We start from the raw sequence: 21,781 nt of genomic DNA on the forward strand, positions 1-21,781 counted from the left end.
CAGAACCTAGACCTGCTTTATAATCAGGGCGTGGAAATGTCACTTTCTACAACATAGGACCTTTAAATCTACAATGCATACACATGCATCTGATGGAGAAATTACTGGAAAAGTATAAAATACAGTATCAGACCTTTCAAACAGCATGGCACACAAACTGTCCATTGAAACCTAATGGACTGACAACATCAGTAATGGGTTTATGCAGATCTTTTAAAAACCACTGGAACAATAATCATCAACATAATAATTTCTGAAATAAACTCTTGACAACAACTGGGTCAAATTGACCTAAACCTCAAAGTCCTTGGGGCCTCGAAAACCAGACCCAGATCTGAGGATCCATGCAGCTCCCTCTATGGCCGCTGATTTGTCAGTCAAAGGTTTGTCCATTGTTAAGTCTGTGGTTTCCAAAGCTGACAGCCACCTCTGGCGAGCTGTCAGACACTGCCAGGCCTCTTCCTCAGCTCTGTAAGAGTTTGTGAAGCACGACATGCTCATTTTAGCGCCACAGACTCTTCTGCACTTCGGTCAGCACACAAACACAAAAGACGGCTTCATTAGGATTCCAAGAAAACCACCGAGTCCCTTTTTAAAGCCCTATTTATCCAGACAATCTGGCACGGCTTGGCCTCTCAACTGAAACCGCCGAGCCCTGTCTAGCACTTCAGGCCTGAGAGAATGTTTTTGTCTCACGGAGTGATTCAGTTTGTCCTTTCTCCTTTCAATCACTGCCTGTTTTTGTGAAGATAAATCAATTTAGTTTGTAGATTTATGCTGAAAAAAACAATAGAAACAAACAGGCTTTTGTAGACACTACTTCTGTAATATACAATATATTTTTGATGAGGAGATAGAACAGAAGCCAGATGTGTTGCTCCAACTGTATAATGTCATCATGAGAATAACATTAACTATTCTAGGAGAGACTGAGCTTGTCCTGAGAATCCCCTCAGGGTTTGTCAGCAAAGGGAGGAATTGCGCTCCAAAGCATGACCTCCTCCTCTGTCTCCCTGGGACCTCCGATCCATCTGTAAGGTCAGTGCATCCACCCCACCCCAGCTATCAACCCTCCACCTCCCTTAATAACCTATTATGTAACAGACAACATGTCCTCCAGAGGTCCAGAACAATAACTTTGGTTCAGTGTAGTTCATTCTTCATCAGGTCTTGTTTCTTCAAGTGGATGATGGACAGAAGAGGAAGACCATGGTTTGTCATTCTTGTTTATGTAGGAGTTGGAATCATTCAACACTAAAATACATCTGGATCCAGCGATTTGATATCATCTCTCCTCAGACTCTAAACCTCGATCCCACATCACAGATTTATTCTCCCTTTGAGATCCTAATCTCCTCCCTCCCTGTGCTCTCCCCCATATAAAGCTCCACTACGTTCTGCTGCACACAACAACACACCCCACTGGTCTTGTGCAACACTTGTTGAGAAGTTCTTGGAGTCACTGCTCCTAGATTTTATTCTTCACTGCAACACAACGAAGGTAAGAAAACTCGTACGTATATACCTTTTTTTTTTGGAATTGTTATGTGCTCTTGGATGAAGGATATCAGATGTTTTTTTGTTTTTTGTTTTTTTTTACAAAAATGCATTAATCAGTGTCATTTTCAGGTCGTGGCAAGATGAGAGGCGCCTGCACTCTTTTGGTCGTCTGTGTGGCAGCTGTGACTGTGTGGGTGGTCAGTGCAGGTGAGACAGACACACACACACACACGCTGACATTGCAGCACATGGTGCAACGAGGTGATGGTTTGTCCCGATTGATGTTTTGGTTGCACAGTGTAGTCTTTATTTATTAGCTGCTACCTGCTGCACTGAGACTTAAAGTGACAGATTAAAACTCTGCCACATGCTCATTATTCACGGTTGTGTGTGTCAAAGAGATATCAAAAATGAATGTTGTCCAAAAAAAATAGAATATCAGAAGAAACAGGCTCACTCTGTGCAGCCTCTGTGTTTTTCCTTTTGCTATCTTAGTTCTGCAAAAAAAAAATTCTTGGAAGCATGGCTGCTGTGTTGGCAAAAACAAAAAAAAACAACTTCAACCTTCAGAGAGAGAAGCCTGATTCTAGTGCAGTATCTGAAATTAGCATAATCAACCTGTGAATTGGTCCTGAGAGGAAATGATAGATGGTCTGCTCCGTCCTGTGAGGCCACAACAACAGACTTGAGGTCTTTCCTCACATAGGCTCTTATATTTATGAATGTCCAAATAAGTAAAAATAGGAGGGAGGGGTGTGATGATCTCAGCCCAGCACCCCTTCAAAAAGGAGCGCTCAGCATCTCTTCTACATCTAGTGTCAATGTGGAGTTTGTGTCCTGATACAAGCTGCACATTTATATTTTTTCAAACCTTGATTGTGTTTATGTGAGATATTTTTACCAGCTCACATTCTGAAAAGCTCCATCCATCCACCAATCAGATCCTCTCCTCCTCCCGAGCAGCCCGGCCTCTGTGCACTGTCTGCTGTTAACACTCAGCTCTGAGCCAGCGGTCTCTGGCTGACCTACGAGGCGGGGTCTCGCTCCCAAATCATTCCTCACACTTGACTCTTTTCTCCCCCCCCCCTGCCCCCCGCCGGCCCTGCTGGACGGCTGGAGTCCTATCAAAGCACAGAAGGGGCATCATCCTCTATGGCAGCGTCCCATTTCTCACCAGTGGAGGGGCTACCGCCTTGCTGCGGTCCAGAAAGCACTGTGATAAATCAATTAACCATGTTGGGGGAGGACTCTGCAGGCAGGCGGTGAACTGACAGGCATCTCCGCAGATCATAGGTCCTGCCATCTTCTCTAGGGGGAGGCTGACGGGGTGTCATGGGCTTTATATGACCCAACCGGGCCGGCTTTTGTTATTGCATGCAATTATGAGGAACTTGCACCCCTGGCACCTCCGCTCGTCCCCCCTCCCTCCCCTGATCGACCCTGGCAGGGCATGTTAGGGCCTGCTGGTCATGCTGCGAATGCCATTGGTCACCGCTACAGCAACTGTGGGTGTGTGGACAAGTGGGGTGGGGAGGAGTTCAAAAACAACAGCAAAACACATCCTTAAGGGGAGCCCCCCCACCCCCAAAACCCACCCACTGCACCCCACCCCTAAACAAGTGTCCTCCCCTTTTCTCAGATCTTCTGAAAAACAACCGGCAACAAGACGGTCATTGTCCCGGTGGCTGTTTGGCTTCACTGCCGCAGCTCAGAGAGTCAAAGCAACAATATACCTCATTAAGCTTTCAGAAGCCGCTCTGCACATAAGCTTGTAGACATGAAAACCAAACCACTAATCAGCCAAAGAAGTGGCTCAGACTAAATCCCCTCATCTTTGTGCTGATGCTTGATTATGTTGACTCGCTTCATTAGAGGAATCCAGAATTTATTATGCTTCTTGTGTTGTTTTTTTCCTTTTCTAGATGCCAAGGAGTTATCCATCACCACTATAAAGGTATTGTGTCTTTGTGCTAGCCTCTGGAGCAGCATGCCAAGGTGGCAGCAGCCTCATGCAGCTGTGAAACAGGGTCTTTGTTCCTCACCAGAGGGTCTGACTTTTGTAGCTCAGCCATTATCTCTCTCAGGAATAAATAATATCGTACACTTTTTTTTTTTTAATTCAAATTGATTTTAATTTGAAAACTACCATCATGGTTTAAAATTTGTTGTTAAAGAGGAACTATGCAAGTCCCGTCGCTTTTCCGCTGTTTTTCTAACCCTCCTCTCGGCCATGTGCATTTGTTTACAAGGAAGCCGTCGAGTAGTACGACATTTATATTTGTGTAGATGAATCTTTCATAAACAAGTGATTACAGGTTACGGGGCACATTTGTGTCGCGGTGGGCAGAGACGAGAGCTGGGACACCGGGGCGGTGGCCCAGATCTAGTTGTTTTTCAGCCAAGAGACACAATAAGTGACACGCATTTGGAAGTCAGAGAGCCTCCTTTCTCCCTCTAACAAGTTAAACCATTTATCAAACCATCACAATTACTCCAAAGCTGTTTAATTAAGGTAAAAATGTGGCAGAGTTAAGACACAAATCCTGCATAGTTCCTCTTTAACTTGTTAATTTGCACATGCAGTCATTGATACATCAGGGTGTTGGTTGTGTGTCTTCAGAGATTACTGCCAACTTCTTCAACAGATTTGGTTCAGTACATGGGGGCAGTTAATCAGGGAATCAAGTGAGATCAGAAGCAGATCCAGAACAAACCAAACAACGAAGGAACATGTTGATGCAGTGTTTACTGGCTCTCATCTAAATACCAATATTTTCTGAACTTTTTGAGCCAATTGTGATTTTACAATCAGTTTCCAGGGACCGTTCCAATCAGTGTTCATCAACTTCGTATATGATTAACTTTTAAAGTAGGTTGAAGTGGAATTTTTTAAAACTCTAAACATAAAGAATGTGAAAATGATTGTAAGATCTGCTCATGATATGCTCTTGCAAAGTGTTCATTGGTTGTTTGAGGGGGAGGGAGCTGCGCTTTGAGATTGTTGTTGAGTTTAGTTGACAGCCCTTGGGGGGCCCCCAACAGCCTGAGTCTCCATCAGTATTCAGTCAGTCAAAGGAACTGTGCACAAGCTGCACCTCTGCTTGACAGATCTCACGCCCTGAGCTGCCCCCTAGTGGATAAACTTTTAAATCCTAATAATAAGCACAAAGGGTACACATTCCTAAACACACACTACTCACACACAACTCTCATCTATCAGTGTATCACTAGCTCATCTACTGTACCAACTAAACTAAACTAAACAAAGCTGTACAATGTAAAACAAACAAAAAAGTCCTCATGATGACTATACCTTGTCGAGTCATGACTGTTTATTTCAAAGTGAAATTACCTTTAATTATTTATTATATTATTAATTTAATTAAATAATTTCACTTTAAATTTAAATAATTTCACTTGTTTGAAAATAAAATCAGGTATAACTGGTTATAGCTTTTTCTAAAGTAAAAGACAGAATTATATCATTGTATTTATTATATTTTTTGTGATATAATTTAGCTGTAGGATCATCTTTAATTAATCTTTCATATCCTGCGATTCTCCTTTCGAGGAGTCAAAGATTGAACAGCTTCAAAGCTACAAAGTTAAGTTATTAGATTTTCACGTCAAGCAGGAAGTTGATTTGACTATGAGGTTTGTTCTGCTTCCTCAGCAAGACCCGTACACCATGAGAAAAGACTCTGAGCTGGAAGGTTATTGCATCGATCTGATCTCTGAGCTGTCCAAGATGCTGGGCTTCAGCTACAAACTGCACCTGGTCAAGGACAACCGCTACGGAGCCCTGGACGCCAGCGGCACCTGGAATGGCATGATTGGTGAGGTCATCAGAGGGGTAAGTCAGAGACCACGCAGCACCAAACTGCTCACATACATGTCTGATGTAATATGATCAACTTAAAGATGACAAGTCTGTGGATATTTAATATACTGTATATTTATTGATTTCAGTATTCATATTCTTAAAGCAAATCCACATTGGACATGTTGGACCAAAAATGATCCCATTGAATACATTTTTTAGATATTCAGTTTATACTGTACATTAAACTCAACTCAGTATTGACATCTTTCAATTCTTAAGATTATTTGTACGATATAATACTAGCAGGGCACTCAGAGAGCACAGGCCTGCGCCAAGGCCAGTGTCAAACAACATGAACCAGACCTCTGAAATGAAAATCCCCCAAAATTGAATGGTTTGGTCCCTGGCTGACTGCCACCCCCTTCACCAAGTTATCTGTAAATTGGTACAAATGTTTTTTGTGTAATCCTGATGGCAAACACACACAGGTGAAAACAGAACCATAATGACAACAAAGTAATGATGCATTGAGTTTTAATAATATATTCAGTTATAACAGCATTCACTGTTTTAGATATAAATCATGAGTTATTTATAACTTTGTCTTCATCCTCTCTAGTATAATATAATATAATATCCTCTAGTATAATCCTAGTATGATATTATACAATATTATATAATATAATATAATATAATATAATATAATATAATATAATATAATATTATATTATATTATATTATATTATATTATATTATATTATATTATATTATATTATAATAAAAATTGGGTTTTTTTCAAAAACATTTTGAGACAGTTGTTTCAGTCCAGTACAGTTCAGTTCAATGCTGAGATTATTTATTTGGCTTTTGTATTGTTATGGTGTCAGATGTTGGTCGCCAGCATTTTAGAGAGTTTTAAGTGGGCCGTGACTTGGAGTGGATTGAGGACCACTGGACTTCAGTATTTAGTGAACAGACCATCAAAGTCTTCGCCTGTAATGTCCCTTAGGAGGCCGACCTGGCTGTGGCTCCGCTGACCCTCACTGCAGTCAGAGAGCAGTATGTGGACATGACCACCCCCTTCATGCAAACAGGGATCGGCTTCATCCTGCGCAAAGACCTGGCCTCTGAGGAGAGCACCTTCAGCCTGCTGGCACCCTTCTCCACCGAAATGTGGGTCGGCATCCTCATCGCGTTCCTTCTGTCAGGTGTCTGCATCTTCCTGGTGGGCAGGTGAGTGCAACACCCCCCACCCCTGCAAACAGCGAGGACACACGTTTCCACATCCTGATGTTTCTTACTATAACAAATTGTAGAAGACTGTGTGATGTTGGCAGAGGTTTCCCATCAGACGCGTATCTATCTTTGGTTTCCTCCTGCAGGATCAGTCCCAGTGAATGGGCCGAGCCGAACTCAGAGGAGCACAACTTCACACTGCAGCACAGCTTCTGGTACATCACAGGAGCTCTCACTCTGCAAGGTGAGCCAGCAGTCTGCAGAGCGCAGCCACAGTCACTGAAATACACACTGCTGCCGCCTGCCTGGACGGCGTGGACAGTGTGTGACAAGCGTTTCACTGCCCAACTTTTGCAGAGAGAAACTCTGCAAAATGTACAAATGGAGAGGAAAGAAAACTGTAGTGTCCTATTGGTCATTATAACTAACCCTACAATCTACTTTACAATTAAATATCTACCATTTACTTCCTTCCATTGTCATAGAGTAAATACAGCATCGACAGCATTGTTTAGTAAACATAAGCAATGATGCAATGCTTCAAGAAACATGCTGCACTCATGTATTACCGCCTACCCTCAGTTGTTGTTGTGTTGTCTGTGTGTTGAAGTTCCATATTTTACACTTTCCCTGTGTTTTATTTGAAGCGTTGATCATGTTGATGATACATGTAGTTTAAACATCCAAAAGCCCTCTCAGTGTAGTCTCCAATGTCCTCTCTCAGGCTCCTCTCTGGAGCTCTAGTAACAGGTCAATGAGCCAGTCAGAAGTGACTGTAACTTTGTGATCTCACAACTGTTTTGTTGTGACATCACAAAGTTACAAGAGTCCTGACGGCTGTTTTTTAGGCTGACTTTATGAATACAGACTGTGTGCATTTCTCTGTGCACCAATACTTTCACAGTCTTTACATCGAACCTAGACATAATTTATGATAATAATAAAAAAACACACAGAACATTACTCTGTACGAGACGGGACCTTTAAGTTGCTGCAAGGTTCTAGCTTTAAAGGCAGTGTTATTAATTAACCCCTGTCTGTGTCCTTTCAGGTGCTGGTCCTCACCCTAAATCCCCGTCTGGACGTCTGGTCAGCGCCATCTGGTGGCTCTTTGCTGTAATGTTGCTGGCCTGCTACTTTGGCAACTTCAATGCCATGCTGCACTCCGACAGCAAACATGTCTCCATTAAGACCTTTGAAGACCTCGCTAACCAGGATGTGATTGATTACGGCACAGTGGAGGGCGGGTCCACCATGCAGTTCTTTAAGGCACACCAGCTCCTGACTAACTAAATGTTTATAGTCATTAGAGTTAGCCGCATCTGTCTCTGAGATAAATAATTGTATTTTTCATTCCTTTCTTGCACAGAACTCCAACAACGCCGTGTACCGACGCATCTACCAGCACATGGAGCGTAAGAAGAGCTTTGTGTCCAACATGGAGGAAGGTGTCCGCCGCACCCAGGAGGGAAACTTTGCTTTCATTGGTGAAGCAGTGTCCTTGGACCTGGCAGTGGCTCACTATTGTAAACTGACCCGATCACAGGAAGTCATTGCTATGAGAGCTTACGCCATTGCAGCACGTCAGGGTGAGTCCTGCAGCCCTGTCAGGATGTCTCCTCCTGTCCTGGACGCCACTAGAAATGTGATGCACTTTGAAACCCCCTCTCTTACAGCTCTTAGAGAGGAAGGAGGAAGCTGATAGAAGTTACTGTTGTCAACTGTTGTTTTTATTCTTCACCAGCACTGACTCTCCCAGTCCAAGTCACAGCCCTGATAGAAAACATCCCTCCCTAACAGTTATGCATTACTGTAGTGTTATATTCGCTCATGTGTAAGATATAGTTTATAAAAACAGTCAAATTTAAAACTTTTTCCAGCTCACTCTTTTTTCAGATGTTGGTCATACACTCTTAAAGGGATAGTTCTGGGGCGGTGCGTGGCGCAGTGGTTAGAGTGGCCGCCCCATGTAGAGACTACAGTCCTCAACGCAGGCGTCCCCTGTTCGAATCCCGCGCCGGGCGGACCTTTCCTGCATGTCATTCCCCCTCTCTCTGACTCCCCCTTTCCTGTCTATATCACTATGTACTATCAAATACAAGGCGAAAAAGCCCAAAAATATACTTAAAAAAAGGGATATTTCAACATTTTGACAAATTCGCCTATTGCCATAATGCCTATAGTCATAGAGGTAGATTCATTACCTTTAACTATCGGTGCATGTTGTTTTGAGATCAGCGGGGCAGAGACGTGAACTGCTCAGTGAACACAATGGAGGTGAATGGTACAGGTCCCCTGTCCCTCATCAAACTCATTAAATATACAATCCAACAACTCCAAAACACTCTTGTGGACAAGTTGTGACCTGCACATTCACCGCGCTATGAAATAATAATGTAACATTACGAGACAGAGTTGTTTTCAAGGCAAATGTGTAGCCAGAACTATATTCCAGATATGGTTGCTAGGCGGAGTGATTTCAAAAGCGCAAGTAGTTCCGAGTATTTGCTTCATGTGTTGTAATGTTACATAATTATACATTATTATCTCTTAGCGTGGTGAATGTGCAGGTCACAACTTCTCCATGAGAGCTTTTGGAGTTGTTGGATTGTGTATTTGATGAGTTTCACTTCCATTGTGTTCACTGAGCAGCTCACACCTCTTTCCCCCGCTGATCTCAAAACAACATGCACCAATAATTAAAAGTAATGAACCTACTCATATGACTATAGGGATTATGGCAATAGGCGAATTTGCCAAAATGTTGAACTATCCCCTTAAGGATCGTTTTGGAGAGAGAAGCTCAATAGTCTCTCTGTCTTACCACCAGGTTCCCCGCTGGTGAAGAACCTAACCGTGGCCATCCTCCAGCTCAGTGAATCTGGTGAGCTAACGTACCTGCGGGACAAGTGGTGGGCCAGCAGCTGCATGGGGGACAATGAGGACCAGGCCTCAGAGGCCCTGCAGCCCAACGACCTGAGGGGCCTCTTCCTCCTCCTCGGCCTCGGACTGAGCATCGGGCTGGTGCTGGCCCTGCTGGAGCTCGTGTCAAGGGCCCACAACCAAGCTAAGGATGGCAAGGTAAGAAGGAAGTCTCACAGTGTGTGAACACACAATGCAACAAATTTGATTCTGACTGTTTCTACTCGTCCTCCACAGAGGTCGTGCTGCTCGGTGCTGACAGCTGAACTGAACCAGAGGTTTGGCAGCAGGGGGGAGAGCACAGAGCAGGACAGCTCTGAGAAGAGCAAAGCCTAAAGGGAAAGTTTACATATTAGCCTTTGATAAGATAAGCTAAGAGCCTCTGTTCTGCTCCATCCAACCACACCAGCTTCCACTGTTTCTGTAGCGACAGCCATGTGTTGTGTGGTTATCTAGTGTGTTTTGTACTCCTCCAGAAGAACTCATTATCCACTAGCCGCTACACAGTTTAGGGCCACAAACCAAGGGACATAGAGCTACACACAGCAAATACTAACCACTCTGACTTGTTTATAGTTCAGTGTTGTTGTATCTTGTCAGATATTGATGTCCCACTTCAGATTAACATGCACACTCTCTTAGACCTACAATAGACATCAAATAATTTGTGTTTTCTTGTATTTTCCAAATAAATCCCTCAATATCCTAAATGTGCAAGTGAACTACTTTACAGAAATGAAATAAAGAGCAAAAAGCTTATCAATATTTTCATATGAACATTAGGATGACTGATTAATGTGAGGTGTCCCACCAGTGTTGCAGGTCCACTCTGTTGAGTATTTTTCAACTCTTTATCTCCCTGTTTCAATTTTGCAGATCCAATGATCTAAGGACACATATGTAGTTTCAAATGTTTAAGCACCTTGAGGCAAATTTGTGATATGTGATATTGGGTTTTATTTGACTTTAATGCAACTTCTTTACATATTGTGCAGAGATTATTTACCAAATGTAAGAATCTCTTGAATATCTTGTATATTCCAGACTGGACCAGAATCACTTCAATATTGAACGATCATCAACATTATGCTCTTTACAGTAAATGCCACCTCTGTTCACAGCTTGTTATGAACCTAAGTGACCACTTGGAGGTGCTATTGGATTTCTATTGGTGTGGAGCTCAGTGGGGTTTTTCCCGGTTGCTTCTCCGATCATACTGTGTATATATTTATATATATAGACTCACAGTAGATGTGCTTTCCTTCAGCATTAGACTTGAATTAATCATATTTGTGAACACAATATGTGAGCTAAAGGCCACAGTCATGCTGCTATAACTCATTCACTTCTGACACCAGTGATGCTGTAATGAATAAGATGAAAGCTGAGCTCCGACCTCGAGTTAACAACCAGGCAAAACAGGAGAATGCCAGGGTCCCGCCCTCAAGGGCCCCAAAGGCCACAGGTTCATATGTCAGGTTGTTTGGGGTAATTTGATTAATATAAAGTCAGTTTGCATCACTAAAGCTCGGTAATGAATAAAAGGACGCTACTGTACCTTCTGCAGATCCTGCATTAGTTATTCTTCTTCTTCTTCTTTAACTACGAGTCAGAAATCATTTCTAGAATATTTTTTAATAACAAATAGCATCTTTTCACGTGTTTCACATAAAGTATTTCTGACAATGACATAAACCTATACATGTATGTTCACATGCCAGAGTTGTGCGTTTGAAGTTCAGCTGATGAATTTGATTCACTTGAAAACCAAACATGCAGCCCAGTGAGGTGTAATCCAGCCTCCTCACCTCCTCCTGCTCTGACAGCAGGGGTGATGGAGGTGAGTCCTCTGCAGCTCCACTCCACTCTCCTCTCAAAGGGGCAAACTTTGCAAACTTGTCACCTTTCAGCAAAATGTGATGTTTTCTCGAAAAACTTGCACTTTGCAACTCTTTTCTCGCTCTGCTGTTTCCTCTAAGCCCCGGCCACATTGATCCAATCACATCTGAAGGATTTGACTTAAATCCCTCTGGTAACTAAACCCCACTCGCATTTTCCATTTCACTCGGAAAGGCGTCACATAAGTGAAGATACGGACGCTCCGACTTTAAGGTCCCTCTGCCACACCGAGGAAGACCACGCTGAGGAAGCAGTCGGCAGCAGCAGCCGGTCTGTTCGGTGTGTGGAGAGGAAGCTTCTCAGGAAAAAAAAAGAGGGAAAAAAAACGCAGCTGAACTTTTCAGAACGGTGGTAAACAAGGAAAACTTCACCTCTGTTACACACCTAGTCATTACAGTGACTGTGAGCGTGTTCATTGGTAAAACAGTCCTGTGCTGTTGTGTGAAATGACCTGCACTTGAACCTGCTAATCAGCTTCAGGAGTCATTGATTTAGCACCAGCAGGAGAAGCTGACGGCTGAGGCTGAGACGACAGGGGGTGGAGGCAGGGGAGAGACGGAGAGAGGTGGAGAAGAAAAAGACCGGTATTGATTTGGTGGCAGGCAGCTCCTGACAGCTGCACTAAGCTAGCACGTACTCCTCTCAGCCACAGTCTGCAGCTCGGCCGACAGGGAAGTGCCTAAGCAGATTAGGCTTTATATCCCACAGATTTCCTGCCACCCCCCCCCCCCACCACCACCACCACCACCACCACCACCAACCCCCGCCTCTGCCTCCCCACCATCCCATCCCCACACTAGCAAACACACTGTCTCCCTTCCACAATTAAACGCTCATTAATGTATCTGAATGCAGATATATGAGGATGTGGATGAAACTCATCAAATCAGTGTCTGTTTCATAAAACATTGTGTCTTTATGTGGTTCTTAGACGGTACGACTGCAAATTGAAATATTTGCTTCTGCATATTTTCTCTTCTAAATCGGGACAAGAATCCTCGAAGTTCTTGATGAAACTGTTGAACTGAGTGACATATGGATCCTGGTTATGTCAGGCAGAGACTAGTTGTGTGGATGGTTTAAATTTCAGTTCATCTCTCGCTCTTATTCCCTCGCTGAGGACCAGATGGACTCCTTGTATGAGAGAAAATTTCATTACTAGGGTTCCCATTGAAGGCAGGACACGACAGAAAGCCAATTTGCTATTATGGATCTGAATGCAGCCCTAATACAGAGCACAATAATAACGAAGGAGGTGGAGGAAAAGGACATTGCTTCTGCTGACTCCATTATTTTCTCTGTCAGGTCATGGTTACCTGCAGTTTAATGGACTAAACTCTACCTACTCCACCACTGATTTAAAAGAGTTGACCTAAACACTCAGACCTTTGTCAGCGTTAAAGTTAAAAGAGTTAAAGTTAAAGCAGAAGTCATGCTTTATACTGTAGCTCTAAACAAAAAGCCATTTTTTGATTCTCATAACACAAAATGATAAATACTGAAGACAAACACTAAAGGAACAGGAATAAAATGTTATATGAAAAAAATATACATAAGTGGAATATGAGCCATTGAAGCAAGAGGCTAGAATCAATTACATTCATACATTAAGGGAAAAGAGTTTTATGAACATTTATGTCATGCTCTGTTTTTTTTGCCATGGTTAAACTACAATGATGAGTGGCTTAGTTTAAATGATGTTGCAGCAAAGAATTGCGGGGCAGCATTTACTCCTCTCTTTTCATAAAGGAAGGTCCAGTGTTTCCAATGCTAAAGACAGAAAGATAAGAAACACTGAAGATCCTATCTTATCTTCTAGAGAGTTGGACCAGCTCTTATCATGGGCTCTGGGTCACCTCACTTAGTTTCAAACCGTCCTGAGGAGAAAAAGAATAGACTTTTAAGCTGCAGTACGGTGTACATTTTAGGACATCCTCAGGTGTCAGGCTTCAGCCTCAGACTTTAGATGAAAAGGCATAAGGTCTCAGGAAAACCTCCATCAGGTGTCCATTAAACAGCCTCAGAAAAAAGGCGTCAGACCAAAAGGCGTCAGAAAAAAAGACGTCAAACCAAAAGGTGTCAGAAAAAAGACGTCAGACCAAAAGGCATCAGAAAAAAGTCATCAGACAAAATGGAGTCAGAAAAAAAGTCGTCAGACCAAAAGGCGTCAGAAAAAAAGGCGTCAGACCAAAAGGCGTCAGAATCAGTGGCGGCTGGTGAAAAATATTCTAGGTGGGGCTGTTTGTCCCTGAAGTTTTTGGTGACCATCTTGATAAAAGAACCCCATACCCATTTTTAGGGATAAACTTTAATTATTTATTTGCCTTTGATAAATCAGCAGTTTGACAGATAATGACAATGAACAAACAGTAGTCTTTCACTGGTGGCACACAGTGGACGTGAAATATATTAGCAAATACTCTTAATACAAAATGGTTATTAAAAGGCATGTGTATGATTTAAGCTACAGCAGTGATTAATGTTAACTATTGACAAAGTGTGACAGGAACACTATAGGAGGAGCATAACATGATTAAGTTTGGTCTGACCTTGCTGATGTGAGATGATTGTTAACTTAACTGCTGCATTATCAGGTTTGATGACGAGTCTAACTGTGAACGTACTGGTCACACCTGTAAACATATTGAACAGTGCGCTGCAGCCTGATGCTCCGCATCACAGACGTCCTGTCACAGCCTGGGTGATTAGTTTCCCCTGGTGTCACTCAGGAATAACAGTGTCCAGTCCAGTGTCCCAGAAGCTGGATGAACTAATAAAAACGCTCTCGGACGAGCTGTGAACGCACTGCGGACGAACCAACAACATGCAGTCCAAAAGTTTGCTCCGAGCATCAAGAGAGAGCAGTCTCTGACGTGCCGGTTAACGGTGCTCCGGTCCTCCGGTGCTCCTCTCACACACTATGCGGCCTGTCGCATCATAGCAGCCTCCCGCCACCGGCCCACAGAGTTTTATCCACCGGTTCATTGTATTTCCTCACCGTCTTCATCCAGCTGTGATGCTCTGCTGCTAGTCCTGCCCATGGATGTATTATATGGTCCTGCCTAGCTTGGCTAATGTTAGCTGACAGCACCGTTCATGTGTCCCTTGAGAGTTAATGTTTTGTAATCCGTTCAGATAAATAGGTCTCTAACTCCAGTAACAGTCCGTGTGGTATCTGTCCTCACTGTTTTAAAAAAGTAAATTATACGGGAAACAGAATTTGAAACTGATGAAAACTCCGTAGCCATCCTGCTACCGAGGACAGCTCCTCGGTTAATTTCCCCCTCGATTTCTGGTTGCCACGGGAGACCAAAATGTTTGGTTTGGGGCGATATTTTCTGCTCCCCAAAGGCATAAAATCCGACGACGCTGATTGGCTAAATTACCTGTTGCTCCGTATATTTTTTACTTAGCAACAGTCACTGATTGGCTGAGTCGGTACACTGCTCGGGCGACTTCTCCAGCGCCCCAGACAGAGACAGTAAATGAACCTGTAGGCAAATTAGCCTCTAAATAATGGTTTTATTTTATATACAGCTCGATTTTAAGAATTCCTATCACATTCACAGGTACAATAAGAAAAAAATATTAATTTTAAATTATTATTTTGGAAAAAATAATAATCATTAAAATTTGCTTTTCATCAGGGGGGGCGGCGCCCGAGCGCCCTCTATTGACCAGCCGCCACTGGTCAGAATCATCAGACAAAATGGCGTTGGAAAAAAAGGCGTCAGACCAAAAGGCGTCAGACCAAAAGGCGCCAGAAAAAAGTCATCAGACAAAATGGCGTCAGAAAAAAAGGCATCAGACCAAAAGGCGTCAGAAAAAATATGTCAGACCAAAAGGCGTCAGAAAAAAGGCGTGGGGGGGGGCAGACTAGTAATTTATTTATCTATCGCTGTATTTAATGATGTCATCGAAACACGACACCGGTAACAAGCTGTCGTGCAGAAAAGAGACTGCCCCCGAAAGGAACACGCGTCTCCGATACGTAATGCCAGGTTCACACCGGACGCGGAAGTGCCACGAATAGCCGCGGAATGGAGCCTGTTTCCTACCGGCGCCCTACCGATTGTGTTGAAAACAATCATGAAATGAGTGTTGATGGTATGGTCTGCAGACTGTTAAATCAAAGTTTGAAGAAATAAAAATAGTCAGTTTTTAATCTGATGTTTTTTTCTGGCGCCTTTTGGTCTGGCCTCTTTTTTTCTGACGCCTTTTGGTCTCACGACTTTTTTCTGACGCCTTTTGGTCTGACATATTTTTTCTGACGCCTTTTGGTCTGATGCCTTTTGGGCTGACGACTTTTTTCTGACGCCTTTTGGTCTGACGCCATTTTGTCTGATGACTTTTTTTCTGACACCTTTTGTTCTGATGATTTTTTTTCTGATGCCATTTTGTCTGATGACTTTTTTCTGATGCCTTTTGGTCTGACGCCTTTTTTCTGAGGCTGTTTAGTGGACACCTAACGGAGGTTTTCCTGAGACCTTATGCCTTTTCATCTAAAGTCTGAGGCTGAAGCCTGACACCTGAGGATGTCCTAAAATGTACATCGTACTGCAGCTCTCGTCTTCTACTTTGTCGTATCACTGTACAGTTCAAATTACACAACCTGATGACTTGTGATCGGGCACCCCTGAGGTCATAAAGAGTTTGTAGTTTCACAACTGAGTCAAACACTACACTCTCTTTTACCCCTCATCATCCGTGTCCTGCGATCTCATTGGCTGTAGCTAGTTGGCAACATTGCCAGATATTAAGCATGATAGAAACCTGGTCGGCATATGTGACAAGTTTGTTAGCTGGCTTCGCTGCACAGATTTTAGTTCAGTTTTTACAACACTGACATATTCTACAAGTTGCCAACAAAATCCCTCGATCAGAGGCAATTCAGTGGTTGACCAGCAAACACCATGCAACATGTGTGAACTCTCCAAAGACACAGTAATTGAGGCTCTTGGACACATCACATATGACAACCTGATGTAAACACAAACAATGAGAGCGCAGCATATGTGCAATGTAAGCAACTGCTTCTCGTGGACAGAACATTGTTTTGGAGACCTCACCTGTGTCAGGATCAGACTACATGAATTCAGGCCGATTTTCGCACAATGTGGTTGTAGCTGACAGATTTCCAGTGTCAACTCAATAATGAACGTGGGGAACAACAAACAGACATGTAGTGTAACTGAAGAACAGCGATTTTGTGTCTAGGATGCTCCACAACACCCAGACAAAAAGTCTAGCTTTTTTTTTTACATTTCTCCGCCTCGTTTGAATCTCCTATGATGTGAACCTTGACAGAGTGCTCTGACACATTGTTAATACATAGTGAAGGTACACTAGCTCACTTCATGTAGGCAATGTAAGTTAATGGTTTTGAGATGTACTGTACGTATTCGTTAACGTGCCTGAAGTTCTCTCTGAAGGACAGACGGTGATACTTTCCTCTTCAGCAGACCCAGGAACAGCTCCACAGTTGTTTTTTCTTCCAAGAACTGCTAGCATCACACATAGTGCTTCAGTAACCATGATTGACAGTTTCCTGTCACGCCTACCCAATGACCTATGGACTGGTTGATGATTGGTCGGGGTCATACATGTTGTGTTCACGGCCTCCCGACCAAGACACAGCAAGAATTTACTTTACTCACCACTGTGATTGTTTAATCTGACTGTTATGATTAGATGTTATTACATGTTTGACCGCTAGGCGGCAGTACTGGTTAGTAGTCAGCTTACCATACCATATAAGACAGTAGAGCAAGACTGCATGGAGCCACATGTATGTTGTTGAGAACGTGAGACATTAAACTAAGTTACTTGCTATCAACACGGCCTCATCCTTGGAACACGAACATGACATGGTACCAGGAGTAAACTCGAATGGGCGACATGGATTTAAAACCACCGGAAAGTTTGAAACTGACGGGGAATGTCGACGAGAACTGGCGCACCTTCAAACAGCGGTTTCACCTGTATGTTGCTGCTACGGGACTCGAGGCAAAGCCGGAAGCAAGAAAGGTAGCGCTGCTGCTAACGATAGCAGGGCCACAGGCCATAGAAGTATTTAACACGTTCGTGTTTGACAGTCCTGAAGATAATGAAAAGTTGGATGTAGTGCTTAGCAAGTTTGATGCTCACTGTTCTCCGAAGAAGAACGAGACGTACGAGAGGTACGTGTTTCGGTCTCGTACACAGCTGCAACATGAGCCTTTTGATAGCTTCCTGACGGACTTGCGGCTAAAGGCGCAGTCCTGCAACTTCGGAACGCTGAGTGACTCCATGGTCCGGGACCAGATCGTCTACGGCGTAGAGGATAAAAAGGTCAGAGAGAGGCTACTACGGGAGATGGAGCTGACGCTGGCAGGAGCCATTAAGATCTGCCAGGCCAGTGAGCTGTCCCAAAGGCACGTGAGGACGTTCAGCGAGATGTCTGCAGTCGCCTCGGCGCAGAGCGACAGCGCGGCAGCGGTTGGAGCAGTGTCGTATCAGCGGAGACGGCGCACACAGACCCGGCCTGCACAGCAGCAGGAGGACGTGATGATAAACTGCAAGCGCTGCGGCTTACAGCACAAGCCTAGACAGTGTCCAGCGTTTGGTAAGCAATGCTCCACTTGCCAAGGCAAGAATCATTTTGCTAAACAATGCTTCTTCAAACGGAAAGAGTGGAAAAAAGAAAAAACTGTAAACTTAATAGACGAGCCTGATCTAAGTGACACGTTCTTTGTTGGAATGGTAAATTGTGAAAGTGAACAAATAAATAAGCCAGACAATGTAAATGATGTCACTACAGAAGATAAGTGGATAGCTCCTCTAATGATAAATGGGACTGTAGTCACCATGAGATTGGACACTGGTGCAAAAGCAAATCTCATAAGCATGTGTGATGTGAAGGCAATGAAAAATAAGCCACAAATAAGAAGAAAAGAATCTGGACTGAAAGACTACAATGGGCGGCCAATCAAATGTTTGGGCACATGCAGGTTGAATGTCACAGCTAAAGGAAAAGTGCACCACCTATCCTTCTTTGTTGTGAATGAGGGACGTGAATCACTTCTTGGTGACAGAGCCTGTGAAGAACTGGGGCTTGTGGAAAGAGTGTATCAACTGATATATACTCCAGGTAAACACCTAGTCGTTGCTGATGCCCTATCCAGAGCAACTACAGGCGACAGTGTGAGTGCAACAGACGAAGACATACAGTGTCACGTGAACATGGTGTCGGCTACACTGCCTGTGTCGGACACAAAGTCAAGACAAATAGCGGAGGCTACAGCAAAGGATGCTGAGCTACAGCATGTCATGAAGAACATGGATGAGGGATGGCCAGCTGGTTCATGTCCACAATTTTACCATGTCAGAGGTGAGCTTAGTACTGTGGATGGTCTGCTGTTGAAAAAGGGCAGGATTGTTATTCCACGGGCTTTGAGAATGGACATGTTGCACAGGATACATGAAGGCCATCTCGGCATCGAAAAGTGCAAAAGGAGGGCGAGAGACACGGTTTTCTGGCCCGGACCGAACAAAGACATTGAAACACTTATAAGTAAATGTGAAACATGTCAGAAACACAGGAACAAGCAGAGCAAAGAGCCTATGGTGGTAGCTGAGGTGCCAACAGCACCATGGCACAAAGTAGGAATGGACTTGTTTCATCTCAGAGGTAAAGACTATTTAGTGGTAATGGATTACTACTCAAACTTCCCTGAGATGGCGCTACTAGCAAGCTCAACATCAACTTGTGTCATAACACATGCTAAATCTATCTTCGCCAGGCATGGCATCCCACACATCGTGGTGAGCGACAATGGCCCCTGCTTCAGCAGCAAAGAATGGCAGAAGTTTGCAGAGCAATATGATTTCAAGCATGTGACGTCAAGCCCACACTATGCACAGTCAAACGGGCAAGCTGAAAAAGGAGTTCACATTCTCAAGCAACTCCTAAAGAAAGCAGCTGACAGTGACTCGGATCCGTATCTGGCTTTATTGAGCTACAGAGCATCACCTCTTCAGTGCGGCCTATCACCAGCTGAACTGCTGATGAAGAGGAAGCTACGAACAACACTGCCAAGTCATCAAGATGACAAATTAAAGCAAAAGAATCACTCAAAGATTGAACGTAAGCTACGACAACAGAAAATGATGCAAAAGTCATTCTATGACAGAACAACCAGGCATCTCCCTCCACTGACTAACAACGAAACAGTCAGGATTGAGGATGCTGATGGATGGAGTACAAAAGCAACTGTCCTGCAAGAAGTTGCTCCACGATCGTACACGGTGAAAACTGATGATGGACAATGCCTCAGACGCAATCGTCGCAGTCTGTTAAAGACTCCTCAAGGGACTGTTGGTGAGCTCAGTGTAACCTGTGGTGAATCTCAGGTAACTCCCACACCTGCTATGGACTGTAACACTGACTCTCACACACCTACTCCAAGCGAACCTGAGTTAAGAAGGTCCACAAGAGAAATCAGAAAGCCTGATAGACTGAACTTATAAACAAAGAAAATTCAATATGCATGTTAAAGATGTTGAACAAAAATGTATATTGATTGATGTTGTGAATGTGTTCTAAATGGTCGAGTGTTGGCTTAGATATGAGTTATGCAATCTGATATAAACGGTTTATACTGCTTATGTGTTGCAGAGTTATGCTGAAGTGAAATGGTTGAAATAACTGACACAGCTAATGTGATGATTCATGTTAATGCATTTTACCTTAGAAAAGGGGGGATGTTATGATTAGATGTTATTACATGTTTGACCGCTAGGCGGCAGTACTGGTTAGTAGTCAGCTTACCATACCATATAAGACAGTAGAGCAAGACTGCATGGAGCCACATGTATGTTGTTGAGAACGTGAGACATTAAACTAAGTTACTTGCTATCAACACGGCCTCATCCTTGGAACACGAACATGACACTGACATGGTGACCATCATGAAAGACCCAAAAAAAAGCATGAGCAGCTTGCACCGTGAGCAAGGACTATATTCCAGTCTGCGATCGAATCCCAATGTGCAGTTTTACGCAAAACGCACTGAATCGGTAATTGTACAATATCCAGCTGTCAGCGAGCGGGGGGTGCGAGGGGGTGGCTGGGCGGGGCAGCGCAGTCTCCGCCCACCCTCCAGAGGTACATTGCTAATGAGCTGCTGGTGCTGTGCAGAAGAAGAGCCCTGGGAAATGGCACAGGTTTTGTGATTTTGGCTAAAGACTTCATAATCACAATTTAAAGACCACAGAGAATGTTTTAAAATAACCAAAAAGGATCACGGTAGGGGGACTTTAATGGTGTGAAAGAGTGTGTAGTGTTTGACTCTGTGTCGCTCCTCAGTCTTGTACTACAGTACTGTATGATTTCAAGGCTGCCTGGCAACAAGTCAGCAATGAGATGATCTGACATCTTTGAAGTCATAAAGTCTGAACTCTCTCTTACCTGTGACTCTGACATGCAAGTTCTACCATGTAGGCTACTGTAATACTTTATTATAGGGTGTATGTGAAAAGCTGCATTCAGTAATTAGCATCTATACTGTAGCATTGCTTCTAAAGAAAAGTTTCTACTGTGCATTAAGTAATAACATGGGAGAAACATCCACCTCCTTTGTTATTAGAGGATGCTCTGATATTAAAACAGTCAAACAGAGTTTGAAAATCAGCATGAATGTAACTGTAAAGCTTGAAAGCCTCCCTCTGCTTTGTGAGTGTTGTCTTCATGAAAGATGTGAACGAATAAATAAATGATGTAGAATTAAAGAGAGGACATATCGCTTCCTCTCAACATTTCCAGGGTATGCTTGAACTTTTTAGGACTGTTGAAAAACGATACGACTTTTGAATAATACAGGAATAATAATGAATTAAAAAAAGAACAGTAAACAGTTATCTCTTTCTCTCTCCCTCTCTCTCTGAGCAGTGGCCTAGATTCCTCTCAGCCCGGTCTCTGCCTGTGCCGTAGCCGTGGGCCTGTCGATGCGATCAGAATTAGAAATTCTAATGGACGTGTCACCACTTTGAACTGCAGGCTTGAAGAGCTTTGAGTCTGGCGCTCCCTTGGATATGCCAGGCGAAGTCTGCACATTGATCCCTCTGAATTTGTTTGACTTTGACAGTCTCTTTCATTTTACCTCCCCCTCCCTCTCCCCCTCCCCCCCGCCTCACCCCCCCTCCTCCCTCCTTCATTCATTTTCTCGCGTGCTGCCTCATTCTCTTTCTTCTCCTCGTTCCTCCGCGCTTCGTTTTTACTGTTTAACACGGGAGCAGTCAAAGATGTGAAGACGCACACACTCATCGTTCACGTACAGTACAAATGATGTGCAGACTTCAGCAGTCTTACTGAAGTGCAGCTCTCACTTAGTCATTCAGGGAAGGTTTTCAATAGACTCTCTT

The 21,781-nt window shown here is 43.6% G+C and overlaps 1 protein-coding gene across 1 annotated transcript; it reads left to right on the forward strand.

Annotated features, from left to right (window-relative positions):
- Positions 1–1,262: 1,262 nt before the first annotated feature.
- LOC146984107 (glutamate receptor U1-like) lies at positions 1,263–10,191 on the forward strand. Its single transcript, XM_085780985.1, has 10 exons — positions 1,263–1,501; positions 1,630–1,707; positions 3,423–3,454; positions 5,174–5,353; positions 6,333–6,556; positions 6,706–6,803; positions 7,611–7,828; positions 7,929–8,148; positions 9,390–9,640; positions 9,719–10,191. Exons 2-10 carry the CDS (start codon positions 1,641–1,643, stop codon positions 9,815–9,817), a joined length of 1,389 nt encoding a protein of 462 aa, XP_085637111.1. The 5' UTR covers positions 1,263–1,501; positions 1,630–1,640; the 3' UTR covers positions 9,818–10,191.
- The last annotated feature ends 11,590 nt before the right edge of the window (positions 10,192–21,781 follow it).

The sequence above is a fragment of the Trachurus japonicus genome, chromosome 7 (genome assembly GCF_045865225.1).
Source record: "Trachurus japonicus isolate A0001 chromosome 7, Traja_1.0".
In the NCBI taxonomy this organism is placed as follows: domain Eukaryota; kingdom Metazoa; phylum Chordata; class Actinopteri; order Carangiformes; family Carangidae; genus Trachurus; species Trachurus japonicus.

What these genes read in the sequence shown, in the direction of transcription:
- LOC146984107 (XM_085780985.1), top strand. Translation starts at nt 1,641, where the DNA reads ATGAGAGGCGCCTGCACTCTTTTGGTCGTCTGTGTGGCAGCTGTGACT. An exon ending in TATCCATCACCACTATAAAG is followed by an intron (nt 3,455 to 5,173) that starts GTATTGTGTCTT and finishes CTGCTTCCTCAG; the next exon opens with CAAGACCCGTACACCATGAG. An exon ending in CGCCATTGCAGCACGTCAGG is followed by an intron (nt 8,149 to 9,389) that starts GTGAGTCCTGCA and finishes TCTTACCACCAG; the next exon opens with GTTCCCCGCTGGTGAAGAAC.